We start from the raw sequence: 16,242 nt of genomic DNA on the forward strand, positions 1-16,242 counted from the left end.
GATGATGACTGGACAATGATACAGCTTTCACAATGAGACTCTGTGAATGTGAAAACCTTGTGTCTGATGCTCCTTTTAGCTACTATGTCAACAGAAGAGTAGAACATATGGAACAAAAATAAATAATAGGGGGAACAAATGTTGAATTTAGTTTGAAATGCTAGTGGTAAATGAAAGCGAGGGGTAAGGGGTATGGTATGTATAATCTTTTTTTTTCTCTATTATCGTTTTATTTCTTTTTCTGTTGTCTTTTTATTTCTTTTTCTAAATCAATGCAAATGTTCTAAGAAATGATGAATATGCAACTATGTGATGATATTAAGAATTACTGATTGTATATGTAGAATGGAATGATATCTTAATGTTTTGTTTGTTAATTTTTTTAATTAATAAAAAAAGTAAAAAAAAAAAAAAAAGACTGGGGGCTCAGCCTATAGCTTTGGTTGTCCACACTGCTTGTGAGAATATCAAGAATTCAACTTGGGGAAGTTGAATTTCTCCCCACTCTCACCATTCCCAGGAGAGGGCTTGCAAATACTTTTCCACTCACTGATTAAATCACTCCGGGATTCATCGGGGCATCACTCTGGACAAACCAACAAAATCTCATGTCCTACCTGAGATTCCAAGTACTTAGGACATTCAATCAAACTATCTACATGAGTTATATTAGGAAATGCTCTAGTCAAAATATAAATTTTGTAACAAATAAACATTTTTTGCTTTAGTCTCACACATAAGGTGACATTTTAAAGTATTATTTATCATCTATTTTCAGCACTCTGCAATAATGACATTCCTTTGTTCTTCCTCATGCAAAAACATTTTTAAAATTTGTACATTGTACATTTCACTATTATTATACACTCTAGGCATTCCTAGATTATACCATCTCGATCTTTAACATCTATCTTTCTTTCTGATTTCATTTATGTCCCCAGCCCTCCTCCCTCTATCATTCTCACATGCAGCTTCATTCAGTGTTTTAACATAATTACATTAGTTAGGTAGTATTGTGCTGTCCATTTCTGAGTTTTCTATCCAGTCCTGTTGCACAGTCTGTATCCCTTCAGCTCCAATTACCCAATATCTCACCTTATTTCTATCTCCTGATGTTCTCTGTTACCAAGGAAATATTCCAAGTTTATTCACTAATGTCAGTTCACATCAGTGAGACCATACAGTATTTGTCCTTTTGTTTCTGGCTAATCACACTCAGCATAATGTCCTTAAGGTCCATTCATGTTGTTACATACTTCATAACTTTATTCTGTCTTACAGCTGCATAATATTCCATCTTATGTAAATGTCACAGTTTGTTTAGCCAACTGTCTGTTGATGGACATTTTGGCTGTTTCCATCTCTTGGTAATTGTTAATAATGCTGCTATAAACATTGGTGTGTAAATGTCCATTTGTGTCCTTGGCCTCGTGTCCTTTGAGTAGAGACAGCATATAGATGGGTTCTGTTTTTTAATCCATTCTGCCAGACTGTGTCTTTTGATTGGAGAGTTTAATCCATTAACATTCAGTGTTATTACTGCATGGGTAGTAATTTCTTCTACTATTTTGCCTTCTGGATTTTATATGCCATATCTAATTTTCCTTCTTTTGACCTTTACTCATAGTCTTCCTTTCTACACTCTTCTCCACTCCTCTCTCTTCTGTCTTCGTATCTGTCTCTGGTGTTCCCTTTAGTATTTCTTGCAGAGCTGGTCTCTTGGTCACAAATTCTCTCAGTGATTTTTTTGTCTGAAAATGTTTTAATTTCTCCCTCATTTTTGAAGGACAATTTTGCTGGATATAGAATTCTTGGTTGGCAGTTTTTCTCTTTTAATAATTTAAATATATTATCCCACTGTCTTCTTGCTTCCATGGTTTCTGCTGAGAGATCTGCACATAGTTTTATTGGGCTTCCCTTGTATGTGATGGATTGCTTTTCTCTTGCTGCTTTCAAGATCCTCTCTTTCTCTTTGACCTCTGACATTCTGATTATTAAATGTCTTGCAGTATGTCTATTTGGATCTATTCTCTTTGGGGTACGCTGCACTTCTTGGATCTATAATTGTAAGTCTTTCATAAGAGATGGGAAATTTTCAGTGATAATTTCCTCCATTAGTTTTTCTCCTCCTTTTCCCTTCTCTTCTCCTTCTGGGACACCCACAACACGTATATTCATGCGCTTCATATTGTCTTTCAATTCCTTGAGTCCCTGCTCATATTTTTCCATTTTTTTTCCTATAGTTTCTGTTTGTTGGATTTCAGATGTTCCATCCTCCAATTTTGAAATCCTATGTTCTGTCTCTCGAAATATACTATTGTAGTTTCCATTGTTTTTTCATATCTTCTACTGTGTCTTTCATTCCCATAAGTTCTGTGATTTGTTTTTCAGACTTTCAGTTTCTTCTTTTTGTTCTTTCCTTGCCTTCTTTATATCCTCCCTCAATTCACTGATTTGGTTTTTGATGAGGTTTTCCATGTCTGTTTGTACATTCTGAATTAATTGTTTCAGCTCCTGTATGTCATTTGAATTGTTGGTTTGTTCCTTTGACTGGGCCATATCTTTAATTTTCCTAGTGTGATCTGTTTTTTTTTTTTTTTTTTGCTGGCGTCTAGGCATTTGATTACCTTAATTAGTTTATTCTGGAGATTGCTTTCACTTCTTTTATCTAGGGTTTTCTTGCTGGATGAATTTGTTGTTTATCTGTTCTTTGACATTCTGTTCAGCTTTATCTGGACCTTTAGCTTAAGTTTTGTTTAACAGAGAATTTTTCAGTTCTTGTTTTCTTGTTTCTTGCCCTGCTTGTGTGGTGCCTTCTCCCCCACACACACTTAGGAGGGTCTACTTAGATATTATAGACCCCAGCCAGATTTTCCCAGACCAAACTGGCCTCCTATCAAGAGGAAAGAGTCACCTGCATCAGTTTTCCCTGAGGGTGAGACCCAGCAGGTTGAAAGACTTTCCTGTGAAGTCTCTGGACTCTGTTTTTCTTATCCTTCCCTGTGTGTGGTGCTTGTCTGACTGCAGGTCCCACCAGCATAAGATATTGTGGTACCTTTAACTTTGGCAGACTCTCCCTGCTGGGGGCATGGTGGAGACAGAGGAGAGGTTGTAGGCTGGTTTTAATGGCTTCAAATTACCAAGCCCTGGGGTCTGAATTCCTTGATGGAGGGATTCTGCCTGGGTGGGGCTTCACCCCTCCCCTGGGGAAGGCACAGGCTCCAGATAAGCCCCCAAAAGAGCTCACTTCTGCCTCTGCCTGGGGCAGTTGCAGCCTGAAAAGTCCTGCTGCTGTATCCAGAGGCAGTCAAGCCTTTGTAGATATACAGCCACAAAAACCTCTGTTTCCTTCTTTTTTTTTTTTCCCACTTTTTCTGTCAGTCCTGCCCCCTTGGCGCCGGGGCAAAAATGAGCAACCTCCGCTTTAATAAGGTTCACTTAAGCTGGGGGCCTATTTTTAGTAGTCAGAATTTGTTAATTAGTTCCACAATTGGCATTTGATTGTGCCCAGTCCCTGTTGCTGGTAAAGTCCTTTCCTTTCCCCTTTGGGAAGCGGCCTGTGGGGGAGGGGTGCCGGCCGCCACAGCTTTGGGAACTCACGGTTCTGGGGGGTGCTCGCAGCTGGTCCAGCTGGTCCAGACTTGGGTATGCTGTGTATCTGGTCACTATCGTGGCCCCAGGAGCTGTTCTGTACTGTTTCTGGTTATTTAGTAGTTGGTGTGGAGGACGAACTAAAATGTGCACGTTGTTAAGCCGCCATCTTGACCTGGAAGATCCAAGGAACTGAATTTTGCGAGGAGCAAGAGTGAGCCTGGAAGTAGACTCCTCCCTAGAGCTTCCAGGCAAGAATGCAGCCCAGCTAACATCTTAATTTAGGCCTTGGGATGATGCTCTGAGCTGGCTCCAGACCTACAGAACTGTGAGCGGACACACAGGTAATGTTTTAAGCTGCTAAAGGGGTAGCTACTGGCTATGCAGCCATAGTACACATATTGACCCCAAGTCCCCCAACCCGCCCTGGGCACTGAGCTTGGGAAAGAGCCAAGAGGCAGAAGACACACACAGATCTGTTTATCCCGTGGTGTGTATCATGGGGGAAGTGACCTGTGTCCTCCGTAAAGGGCTGCCAGCCACTGCGGTGTCCACGGAGACTGTCCCAGCATCATGTGCTGGGATCAGGACACCTCCAGAGTCTTCCTGTGTGGGCGTGCAGTGGGAAACTCCTGCGACTTTGGGCACGTCCTCTTGCAGTCCCTGCTTCCTCATCTGGACCACAGGAAGCCCAGGCATAGTGCCAGACATATGGTGGGTGTACATAGTAGGTATACACTGAATGCTTGCCCAATACAATGCCAAGTCTTGGAGCAGATTCTTACTTCCTGCCAAGGTCGACTGTAGGAAATTTGTGAGCAGCTGTTCAAAGATGTTCCCCAGGAATGACTCTTTGTAGGTCAGGTTTCTACCTGTATTAGGGTTCTCTAGAGAAACAGAATCAACAGGGAACACTCACAAATATAAAATTTATAAGTGTCTCATGTGACCACAGGAACGCAGAGTCCAAAATCTTCAGGGCAGGCTGTGAAGCTGATGACTCCAATGGAGGGTCTGGATGAACTCCATAGGAGAGGCTCGCCAGCTGAAGCAGGAAGAGCCTGTCTCTTCTGAATCCTCCTTAAAAGGCTTCCAGTGATCACATTAAGCATTACTCATTGCAGAAGACACTCCCCTTTGGCTGATTACAAATGGAATCAGCTATGGATGCATTTGGCATGATCATGATTTAATTCTATGAAATAGCCTCATAGCAACAGACTTGTCCAACCAGACAAACAGGTACCACCACCTGACCAAGCTGACACATGACAGTCCACCCCTTGTCAACTTGGCAGCTATACATACCACCCTAAACCATACCTAATTTCTAAATAAAAAACAATAAAACATACATTTTTTCTTTCACCTAACAATACTCAACTGTCTTGCAAATAAATGGAAACACATTAAATCTCTCCAGAATAGGGTGGGCTAGGAAGTGTGCCTAAAGCCGAAGGATAAATGACTTTCAGACTTTGAAATCAATGGTGTTTGCCCTGATGGTTTTCCTTCCAGTTTCTCCCTATGGATCCTGTGACTGTCCTCCTTTTGCATATTGGCACCAGATAACTTGTTTTGAGATTCATAGGTCCACAGCTAGAAGAGAATTTTTTGCACCTTAATATTGTTTAAGGTGATGCGTATAGTTGCCAAGTTGACAATGGGTGGACATGTGCTAGTTAGATTCAGTTGTCAACTTGGCCAGGTGAAGGTGCCTAGTTATGTTCCTGTGGACATGAGCCAATGATACGTGAACCTCATCTGTTGCTCATTACATCTGTAGTCAGCGAAGAGGCATGCCTGCTGTAGTGAATGATGTTTGATTTAATAGGCTGGTGCTTAAATGAGAGAGCTCAATGTAGCACAGCCCAAGCAGCTCAGCATACCTCATCTCAGCACTTGCAGCTCAGCCCAGGCCTTTGGAGATGCAGAAAGAAAATACCCCGGGAAAAGTTTTTGGAACCCAGAGGCCTGGAGAGAAGGCCAGCAGAGATCACCCTGAGTCTTCCCACGTAAGAAAGAACCTCAGATGAAAGTTAGCTGCCTTTCCTCTGAAAAACTAATGAAATAAATCCCCTTTTATTAAAAGCCAATCCATCTCTGGTGTGCTGCATTCCGGCAGCTAGCAAACTAGAACACTACCTGAGCTCCTGAAACTAAGCCTAGCACCTCCCAGGAAGACCCTGCACTTGGCTGGTCACCTGATCATTCAGCCAGTGAGCACCTGCTATGTGCTGGGCTGGGAAAACATCAGCAAATAGCCACATATCACCTCTTCAGAGGCTTTCTGTGACTTCATTCCAAACAGTACCTGCCCCTTCTCACTCTCAGTCCCCTAACCCTGTGTCATTGTTCATGCAAGCACCTATGAACCCCAATATGTTGTGTTGTCTGCTTACTGCCCACCACCCACATGACCAGCAAGGTGCCCCCCACCTTCTGGTCCTCCACACTCACTAGATCAGGTGCAGTGAAGCGTGAAGGAGGACCTGGACCTCCCACAGGGCAGCTGGTGTCTCAGGAGGCAGTCCTTGGGGCCCGGCCAGGATGGGAAGCAGCAGTCCCTGATAATCCCAGGCCAGGGCAAAAGCTCCTAGGGCCACTGGCAGCCAACAGACCCCAGACCTGCTGCAGACTTTCCCCTGCCTGGTCTTCATCAGGCACCTTCCACGACAGTCACATTTCACCCTGATGATCCTCCTCTTGGCCGGGCAGTCCCTCTATGGCTCTTAGTGTCTGCTTCTGCAACTCTCAGTCACCTCTTGGGCTTTCCTTGGGCTCTGCAACATTGGAGTGCCTCTCCCTTGTTCACCACTGACTCCTCCCCAGTGCCAGCAACACTGCCCCAGGCCAGCATCGATTCCCAGGAAGCCTTCCCTGGCCTACAGATAAGGTTAAGCCCCCCCGCCATGGTACTCATCCCAAAGGGTCGCACAATCATGGAGTGACTGGTTAACATCGGTCCTGCTGGCCAGAGGGCACCCTGTGTGCTCAGGGAGCTCCCCAGAGCCTGCAGAGTAAGTGGCTTGCCAAGCGAAGCTGGCTCTGGTCTGCTTTGGTTTTCCCTATACCTCATCTCTCAGGTTTAGTTAGGTTTAGTAAAATGGCATTTATGCATTTCATCCCAGGAGGCTGCAGGCTGCTTGGGGTCCCCATGGAGCCAGAGGAACCCCCTCGTGACCTGTACAGCATCTACTCAGGAGCTTGGGGCCCTCAGCTCTGGGAAGCGGCCAAGTCTCTGGAGGAGGCCTCCCTTCCTGGACTTCTGGGGAATGGAAGCAACTGCTCTTGGAATAGGGGGGAGCCAAGGGGAGAGGTGGGAGTCTGGCTCCTCAAATTGCTAGTTGCTGGCTTTGGGGACCTGCTAACTGTGCGTGCTTCCTCACCTGTAAGAGGTTCTTGGGAGGAGGAATACCAATGCCTAAGTGGATGGCCCTGAAGCCAGGTTCTGGTGCCTGATGAGCATTATCTTTTCCAAGCTCCCTTCTGAGATTCCATGATCGACAATCCCAAGTCCCTTCACCCAAACAGGCCAGCTGGGGTGGATACCAGGGCTTCCCCAGACATGATGACACACGTGGGATCTGCAGGAGAGTCTCTGGACGCTCAGTAGCACCCACCAGAAGTTCTGATTAGTGTTTCCAGCTTGCCAGAGCTCTCGCTGCGGCATTAGTCTTTCTGGTGCCTTTTGGGGTGGTCTGAGACAAACATCTCTGGTGGCAACAGCCGAGCAGAGAGCACATTCCACCAACTGTGTAGACCCCTCTCCCCCTGGGGAGGGGGGGCGTCCCTCCCGTTCACTCCAGCGCACACTAGGTGCTGAGGATCACCGGGGGCCTGGCATTGACAGTAGGGGAGGCTGCCTGCAGGAATGACAGGAGCTGCTGAGGCTCTCAGGGGCCTGGTTACAGGCCTGGGCCGCCACAATTGCCCTCCATGACGCCCTCACACTCCAAGAGGGGAAAACCTGGCAATGGGGTGGCTTGTCCCCTGCGGGGGGGTGGCGGAAGAAGCCATGGTGGGAGGTGACATCGAGGGAGGAGACCGTGGAGCACTGTTTCTGCCTGTCCCGGTCGCGGAGCTCAGGACCAGCGAAGACGGCGCGACGCCGGGTCGCTCACATCACAGACGGATCCTGCGGCTCGGGGAACGGTTTCCGCCGAGAGCATTTCGCAACGGACCGGAAATGAGGGCGGAAATACAGCGCTTCAGTGACTGCGCATCTTAGCCCGCCAAGTCCGAACTTGCTGATAGCCGAGAACGTGGTGGCGGCGTTCGCACCGGAGCTGGGTGAGGTACTGGAGCCTCTCGGGCCGCGCGCCGCGGACACCCTGGAACCGAACCGAGCGCTTGTCGGCGGGTTGGGTTTCCGAAACTGTATCTCCCCGCAGGGCCTGGCCCTCGGGATCGCGGGCAGGCGGCCTTATGGGGCCGGTAGTTTTCCTGCGCTCGTCGGTTCACCGGGCCGTACGTTTCCTTCCCTGGAGGGAAAATCTGCTGTTCCGAGTTTAGGCGTCTGCTCTGTTATTCCCAGTTTCTAGACGAGTCCGAGCGTAGAGAAGTTGAGCGACTCGTCCAGGGTCACACAGATTTGAGTCCCGGGTCAGAGTACAGGTGGCTACCGCGCAGCAAAGGTAGCAGACTGCTGGGGAGACGCTGGAGCAGGAGGGTCAGACGCTCCACCCTGCCTGTCTCCCGGCCCTGGTAGGGGAGGGCGCTGCTAGGTCCTCAGCCTCCCCCACACTTGTGGAAGTGAGTGAATTATTGCTGATGGGGCAAGTTGGTAGAGTTGAGCCCGACTTGGGCTCTCACCATCCCAGTGAGACTGGCCACCTGTTCCAAAGCGGAATGGAGTTCTGTGTGGCCGGGGCTGACTCAACTTAGCATCATCACTTCTGAAACTCCTTGTGATGGTATATAACAGGGCCTGCCCTCTGACCTTCTCCATGGGGAGGCACTTCTTGGGATGACTGACACAGTAGCCTGGTACCCAGAAAGGCTGTTTATAAACAGTCTTGTTGTCCCTATGTCTGTGCCATAGGGATTCCTGTGAAGAACGTGTGTCCCAGCTCCAGGTGCTGGCATCGCTTACCTGAGATTTTCAGGAGTGTTTTGTCTCACACACCTGAACAGTCTGCATTGCAGCCAACCTCTGCTCTCCTGAGAACAGGCTGGTATGCCCAAGATAACCTTGAACGGTGTGACAGTGGATTTCCCATTCCAGCCGTACAAATGTCAACAGGAATACATGGCCAAGGTCCTGGAATGTCTACAGAAGGTAAAAGCCATGAGCCCTACAGACACTGGGCCCAGGGGATGGGTCAGCTTCAATAAAGGCCTGCTGAAGTTCTACCTTCCACTTTGTTCAGACTAGGTCCTGCTGTGTGGAAGGTACTGTCCTGGACATTGGGGACCCGGTTGTAAATAGGGCCTGTGTTCTAGTTGGGGTAGAAGAGATGATAAGTAAAGAAAAAGGGACTGTCTTGTGTTGATAAGTGCAGTGAACACAAAAAACAAGGTGATATGTTTGAGTGACTCAGGCCCTCTCTGAGGAAAAGGCTTGAGCCGAGGCGCATGGTGGGAAGCAGCCAGCCATCCAGAGATCTGGAGGAAGAGCCAGAGAGGGAAACAGTGTCAGTCCTCACTTTGGGAGGCCTTTAAAACTTGTATGTGTTCAGGAAGGTGAAGAAGACAGGTTTGCTTTCTTCTTGGTTTCTCAGTCTGTCTCTTGTACCCTGCTTGGCTTCCCCCAGCCGCTAGGGACTGGTTCTGCAATCAGCAACACCTGTGACTGGTTCACATGTGACCCATGGGCTCCTGAGTGCTGTGTGTGCGCAGTCTTCTGTAATGAGGAGCCCAAGTTCCATTCTCGTGGCAGCTGGGAGCTCAGCTTTTGCAGAAATTGCCTTCATGTCCCCCTAAGTTTCCTGATTGGACTCTAACCTGAGAGCTTGTATGTAGGCCATCAGAATCAGATTCCTTTCAGATAGGGGAGTGCAAATACCAGAATCACAGAACTATTTCCTATTTTGAGAGTTGGCACCTAATTAGTCATCTTCCTATTTATATTAGGTTGAAAAATACTGTCACATTTTGGATAATGCTCTGAAAATTGTCTGCTAATGAGGGCTGAATCAGCTTAGGCTTTTGGAATGAGAGTAGAAAATGTAAGATGGACTTCGCCATGTTGCCAGGGGTCTTTTGCTGCCCACAGAGCCACTCGCAGAGCTTGTCTCAGGCTGGTGTGCATGGCTCACAGGGTCTCTTTGGTCTCCCCTCCCCCTCCCTCTCCATAACATCATCCCTGTCCCTTCTCAGAAAGTCAGCGGCATTCTGGAGAGCCCCACAGGCACAGGGAAGACGCTGTGCCTCCTCTGCACCACATTGGCCTGGCGGGAGCATCTCCGAGACACCATCTCTGCCCACAAGATTGCTGAGAGGGTTCAGGGAGAGCTATTTCCTGATCCAGCCTTTTCGTCTTGGGGGAGTTCCACCGCCAGTGGAGAGACCATAGGTGATGCTTCTTCCCAGGCCCTCTCTCAGACTGCCATGTGGGGATGGAAAGGGGAAGAATGGAGTCTGGGTTGGGTGAGGCCCCTGGCTTCTGCAGTCCCTTGAGCAGAGCCACGCATAGAAGATTTCGTAGGTGCCACATCATATCTCGCCATCCAGGGGTAAATGTTGGGTCAGAGGTTTTTGCTGAGTTAGGATAGTACAGAAATCCATATATACTGTTTCTGGAGAATAATTATCTGGGGTAAAAGAGTCCTAGTGTTTGCAGGACTGAGTTAGCCAGATGCCCCTGTGGCAAGCAAACACTCAGGACATCTACTCAGAGTTTTGTGGTCCCATCACTGACTGACCACAACCTGTTGTGCCTCTTTGTGCCTGGGCAGCTTGCTACACGGACATCCCAAAGATCATTTATGCCTCCAGGACCCACTCGCAGCTCACGCAGGTCATCAGCGAGCTTCGAAACACCTCTTACCGGTGGGTGAGGAGGCCACTCACACCTGCCTCAGGGTTTTCAGGAGAGTGGACTCAGCCCAGTGACACAAGTGGCCCAAACCTGAGGGCAAACGGTGCCCTGATGTTGATGGATAGGGTGGGGGTCAGGGTATTCCTAACATCCATCACTTGGGAGAAAGCAGCTTTACTTTGGCACAGAGTCCTCAGTTCCAGGCCAGTAAGTACCTGAGCACCCTGAGCTAATTGTGAGCTGGTACCTGAACCCTTCGGTCATCTTCCAGTGGAGCTGTGTTCATGAGGGTGGCAAGGAGACTTTGCCTTTTGTCTTGGCCTCCTCCCTGCCCACCCATGTCAGTGACATGGAGACCAAGCTCTCAGGAATTGGCTCCTGAATTCTGTCTTGTCCATCTTCTTCCCCCTGCCTTGTTCCCATGCTCACTCCTGATTCAGGAAGTCTACCTCAGCTGTGGAAGTCCTCTCCCAAGCCCCGGTTTATTCTAATAGAGCTGCTTCCTCTGGCTGCCCTATGTCTACTATTTGCATCCAAATCCAGTTTTCCTGTGGGCTGCCCAGAATCTCCACGTAGCCCTCACAGCTGGGCTCACTGGGCTCCAACTGTCTGGCTCTTGGGGACAGCTCCCCCTCCCTTGTCACCACCTGGTTCTCCCTTCCACTAGGCCCAAGGTGTGTGTGCTGGGCTCCCGGGAGCAGCTGTGCATTCACCCTGAGGTGAAAAAGCAGAACAGTAACCACTTGCAGGTGGGCTTTTGGGGTGCCTTTTTGCATTTTCTTGGGGGGCCTGACCGGATGCAGTGGTCTTGGTGGGTGGACTGCTGCCTGGGCTTTCTCCCCCCTATGCTCCCAGCAGATGGGAGGGGCTGCCTTGGCTTACCCTGGGTCTGCTGTAGGGCTGGGAGACAGTGGGTTGAGGACCTGGGTCAGCCTCACAGTCTCACCTGCCTTGGCTGGCAGTGTCGAGGCTGGTTGAGGCTCTGCCCTCTCCTGTTTCTGGCTTCACTGGGCACTTGGGTCCTTTGTCATCCAGATCCATCTGTGTCGTAAGAAGGTGGCGAGTCGCTCCTGCCATTTCTACAACAATGTCGAAGGTAAGGGTGGGCTTGTTGAAGCTGCTTCTGCCAGTTGCCACATAGCTGGAGGTAGGGGGTTAAAGCAAGGGCTTTTTTGGGCTGAGCTCAGGGACACGATGACCTTGTAATGGCTGCTGGTGAGGCTGCATCTGCCCCAGCTGAGGGAGGCCCAGGTACTTGTGTCCATCTTCTCTGACTCAAGCGGTTCCCCCAGCAGGCCCCAGCCCTCCTCAGAAAGGCCCGCCTTCCAGAGGTGCCCTTGGCTGGCGCTATAGACCTGACTGACCCCACCATTCCCCCAGGAGAAGGCAGCTGTGTTTGGTAGAGTCAGCAGTTTGCACTTGCAGTGTGGCTTATGGGGGACATGTACTTTCCTCCTGGGAGGCGGGATTCTGGAATGTGCAGGTTAGAGGGTGCTCTTGTGACCAGCCTCCAGTAACTACCCTGCAGGCTGAGTGTTGGCTGAGCGTCACATGGGTTTCTTACCTGTGTTGTCCCATCTCATTGCTGGGGGAATTAAGTGTGACTTATATGACTCCTGTGGGAGAAGCCTGGCAGCTCGCTTCTGGTTCTACATGCCTGTGTCCCATGCACCCTTTCCCTCTGCTGATGGGCTATCTCCTGTTACTGTGAGGATAACCTGTGTGCTGAGTCTGCAGAGTCCTCTTGGCAATCAATTGAGCGTGGGGGTGGTCTAGGGGACACCTGGCACAGACTGCTTGTGGTGCTGAGGGGGAGCATCCATCATTCAGAGATGGGATGGGGAAATGAGTACAGGGTGAGGGACAGCAGCTGACCTGGCCTGGCTTGACCTGGCTGGCTGCAGTCCCAAGGCCCCTAGCCTTCTCCCTTGCCACTGACTGTCCTGAGACCCCTCGGGAACTTGGTGGTGAGGCCAGCATCAGGGCCCTTGGCTCCAGGCTCTTCCATTAGCACTGCTGCCCCATGCCTGGAAGTCCTCTCAACCATTTCTCTGATGCTCGAGGAGATGGCTAGGCAGGCATTTCTGCAGTAGGGCCTCTCCTGTTTCCTGTGAGCTGAGGGGTGGGGCATCTGCACTTAGACTCAGTGGCTCTGGGGGCTCAGACTTAAGTGGGGTTGGAGTTCCATCTGTGCTTCCTTCCCACCTCCAGTGTTGGGACCAAGACTGCTGACTGAGAGCGGGAGGGCCCAGAGGATGCTGGGCCTGGAAAGCACTAAAGGCTTGGAGCTCCCAGAGGCCCCATCCTGGAGATGTCTGGGTCACTCTGGGGTGGAAAGGTCCATGATGGAGCTGCCAGGCTGGAACCTCTGTCCATCTTCTTCCCCAGGCTTCAGGCCCAGACCTTGCTCTAGCTCTCACTGCCAGACTATCTCTAGCAGCCTCCCCGGCCCAGCTCCCATGTGGTATGAGCTAGGCCACCACCTCTCCAGCAGCTGCCAAGGCCCAGCCCTCCTTGGAGTGGGTTGTGGCCCAGGTGACAAGAAAGTGCGGGGGTGGAAAGGTGGGCAGGGACCCCAGGAGGTGTACAAGAGGAAAGGGAGGGATGTGTGCTTGAGGAGAAAGATCCTTGCCTGCCCTGGCATCCTGAGTAGGGGGTGGGGGTGCAGAGTTAGTTAGGTACTTGGAAGGGAGTTGGATGGTGAGCAGGGGTCCCTCCTGCCCATCTGCTCACTGCCTCCATTTAGATTCACTTGGCCCCTGGGGGGCTGTGCAGGCAGCCCCTCTTCTCCCTGTTCCTCCTCTTGCAGCCCCTCTTTGCCCCCTCCCCCAGCTCTCTGCCCAGGAGGGGGTGGTGAGCTGAGCTTGTGGGCTTGGCTGCAAAGCCTGTGGATTGGCTGCGTCTGTTGCCATAGCACTGCTGAGTGGCTGTTCCCTCTGTCCTGTCAATGGGGGACTCTAGCTCCGGTTGCTCAGGGGCCTGCATGCACCTGGAGTGTGGGTTCTGGTCTCTACATCTCTGTGAGAGGGCCCGACCAGTATCTGCTAGTGGCCAGAAACAGCCACGCTGGCAGCAGGGAACAGGAGGGCCTTGAGATCCCCTGGGCCTTGGCCCTGCCTGCCCACACTGCATCAGATATGCGTGCATTCCTCACCCCCACCCCACCGGATTGCTGTGGGCCTTGGGGTTAGGAAAGGTGGGTCAGTGTTATCTGTCTCCCAGCATCCTGGTCCCTCAACAGGGCTATGAGTGGACTCTTCACACAGCAGGCCTACCTCAAGGTATCCACTGTACCCCTCTATAGTGTTTGCTTCCCTTTGGCCGGGCAGTGGGTGCCAGCTTGGCTTCAGCCTCTTCCCAACCTCTGGCCTACCTCCCTGTCCTATCTCAGACCCGGGGATGTGCCAGCTGCTCTTGCAGAGCTGTGCTGTGTCTGTTCTGCACAAGTCACCTCCCCCTCCCCAAGCAGCAAGAGCCCCAGCACCACTGGCTCTGGGCAGCTGCTGCGAGGTCTGACTGGGCTTTAAATGAGGATTCTGGGCTGGTTTTAGTTCAAGGGGGAGCAGAGCAAGAGAGCAACCAAAGTGTCAGTCTGTTGGTGGCTGCTAGGTCCCAGAAGCAGGCAGGGTGAGTAACTCACCACCAGAGCATATGGGGGTCATTCGTGGCTGAGGAGCTGCTCCCTCCCGGTGGACCTGGTTGTCTTGTGGGATGGCCTTCGGGTGTCAGGGAGAGGTAGTGGCCTGGGAGGAGGATACCTGGGCCTTGGGCACGTGGTCAGCTGCCATGTCTGTCCTGAAGTTCAGGTCTGCACCCCCTGTCCTGGGGCGCTCCTGATGGACCAGTTCAGTCAGTCCCAGACCTGCAGGACAGCCCATTTTCTCTGGTACAAGTCCATATTCACTGGCCGTACCAACCTTCCTGCAAGGAGTGGTCTTGGGGCGTGGCACTCCCTGTTACTGCAGGAGCCGGTCTGTTCTGGGTGTCCCCTGAGGTCAGCAGCCTCCAGAAGGGGCCCTTGAGGGCTCTTGTTTATCCCTGCCATTGTTCCAGAGAAAAGCCTGGAACAGGAGCTGGTCACTCCCATCCTGGACATCGAGGACCTGGTCAAGAGCGGGGGCAAGCACAAGTAAGACCTGTGCACAGAGGCCCTGCTGCTGCATGGCTCCTCTCCAGGGGGCTTCCCTTCCTGGCTGGACACTCTCCTGGGTAGAAACTTGGGTAGTTTTCTTTCCTTTCCCTTTTTTACCCCTTTTTAAAAGATACGTTATTAACAGCTCAGTATGGAAAGTCTGCTGGTTCTAAGGTGCCTGAAGTGAACCGGGGCTCTGTCCCCTGAGCTGTGTTCACCCCTGCCCTGGGCTGTTCACTGCATGGGGTCAGTCCTGCACACGTTTGTGTACATGTAGAAATTCACATACACTATCCTGTTTTCAACAAAAAATGGGATCTTGTACTTATTTTTTACTTACTGTGTCCTGGGTGGTTTTCTAGGGGTGCTGTTGCCAGGCTGAGGGGCTCCTCTCCCGCTTGCCCTGGGGCCTGGCTGTGGTGACCACACCTGCCCTGCCCTGGGACTGTAGGGGTCAGGGGAGGACGAGTGGTCTGGAGGAGAGTGCCTCGTGCCCCGGGACCCGCTGGCCTCCCTCTCTGTTTGGTGGATCATCTCTGTGCGGCTCAGCCTCATTCTTTTTAAGGATGGCAGGTCTTGTATAGCTTTGGGAGTTTGAGTCATGATAAGTAAGAAAGACTTTCTTACTCTGAGGGGAAGAATTACATGATTTTTCTAGGACTTATATGAATTGTTTTTTCCCACTGGTTATCTTACTAATTTATCCCAGACAAGGGTTGGTTTTATTTTCTTTGTAGATGTTTAGAATAGGCAATACATTCCATGGTTGAGAATTCAAGAATTATGAATGGGGTGTGCAGCCATCTCTCCCACCTGTACATTCCATGGTTGAGAATTCAAGAATTATGAATGGGGTGTGCAGCCATCTCTCCCACCTGTTCTAGCCTGCCAGTGCCTCTTGGAGGCCCCCTGGTTGCCTGCCAGTGCCCCTTGGATCGCCTTTTATAGGACAGGGAAGGCTGACCACAGGGGCAGCTGCCGCAGTATTGCACCTCCACTTTCGCCGTTGTCCTGCCATCTTGACTCACGATCTGAGGGGCACCCCTGTCAGCCTGGAACCTTCTTAGGTTTCCTTTGTGCTGACAGTATCATCTCTCCCCCCTCTTCTTATACCCAGGGTTTGCCCTTATTACCTTTCTCGCAACTTAAAGCAGCAAGCAGACATCATCTTCATGCCGTACAATTACTTGTTGGACTCTAAGGTGAGGTTCTGTCTGTAGCCAACATTCCTGATGGGGAGGGGTGCATCTTGATTCAGGGCCTCCTCCTCTGCAGAGTCGCAGGGCACACAGCATCGACCTGAAGGGGGCAGTTGTGGTCTTCGACGAAGCGCACAACCTGGTGAGTTTGCTGGACTGGGCCATCTTGCTGAGGTCAGTGTGCAACTTTCAGGAAGGGCTTTGCAAACTCTGGGACCCCTGGGCTGTGAGGACCCAGGGAGGCACTGCCGCCCCTCTTTGCCGTACTGGGGGTGCAGGCTCAGCCTTGTCAATGCCCTTGGGCCCAGCACCGCTGGCCCATTTCCTTCTGGCTATTT

The 16,242-nt window shown here is 50.7% G+C and overlaps 1 protein-coding gene across 4 annotated transcripts in view; it reads left to right on the forward strand.

The window, feature by feature from the left end:
• The first annotated feature begins 7,659 nt into the window (after positions 1 to 7,659).
• RTEL1 (regulator of telomere elongation helicase 1) overlaps positions 7,660 to 16,242 on the forward strand; it is a 47,065-nt gene continuing 38,482 nt past the window's right edge. For 2 of the 4 annotated variants that reach the window (XM_077117488.1, XM_077117484.1), the window contains exons 1-9: positions 7,660 to 7,889; positions 8,636 to 8,872; positions 9,913 to 10,108; positions 10,491 to 10,584; positions 11,241 to 11,322; positions 11,609 to 11,669; positions 14,627 to 14,702; positions 15,823 to 15,907; positions 15,981 to 16,046. In XM_077117488.1, coding sequence (XP_076973603.1) covers positions 8,771 to 8,872; positions 9,913 to 10,108; positions 10,491 to 10,584; positions 11,241 to 11,322; positions 11,609 to 11,669; positions 14,627 to 14,702; positions 15,823 to 15,907; positions 15,981 to 16,046 — 762 coding nt within the window. In that variant the 5' untranslated portion in view covers positions 7,660 to 7,889; positions 8,636 to 8,770. The remainder of the gene's footprint in view (positions 7,890 to 8,635; positions 8,873 to 9,912; positions 10,109 to 10,490; positions 10,585 to 11,240; positions 11,323 to 11,608; positions 11,670 to 14,626; positions 14,703 to 15,822; positions 15,908 to 15,980; positions 16,047 to 16,242) is intronic. The other 2 variants (XM_077117489.1, XM_077117490.1) reach the window with 1 other exon arrangement.

Source organism: Tamandua tetradactyla, chromosome 1, assembly GCF_023851605.1.
Source record: "Tamandua tetradactyla isolate mTamTet1 chromosome 1, mTamTet1.pri, whole genome shotgun sequence".
NCBI classification, from domain to species: Eukaryota; Metazoa; Chordata; class Mammalia; order Pilosa; family Myrmecophagidae; genus Tamandua; species Tamandua tetradactyla.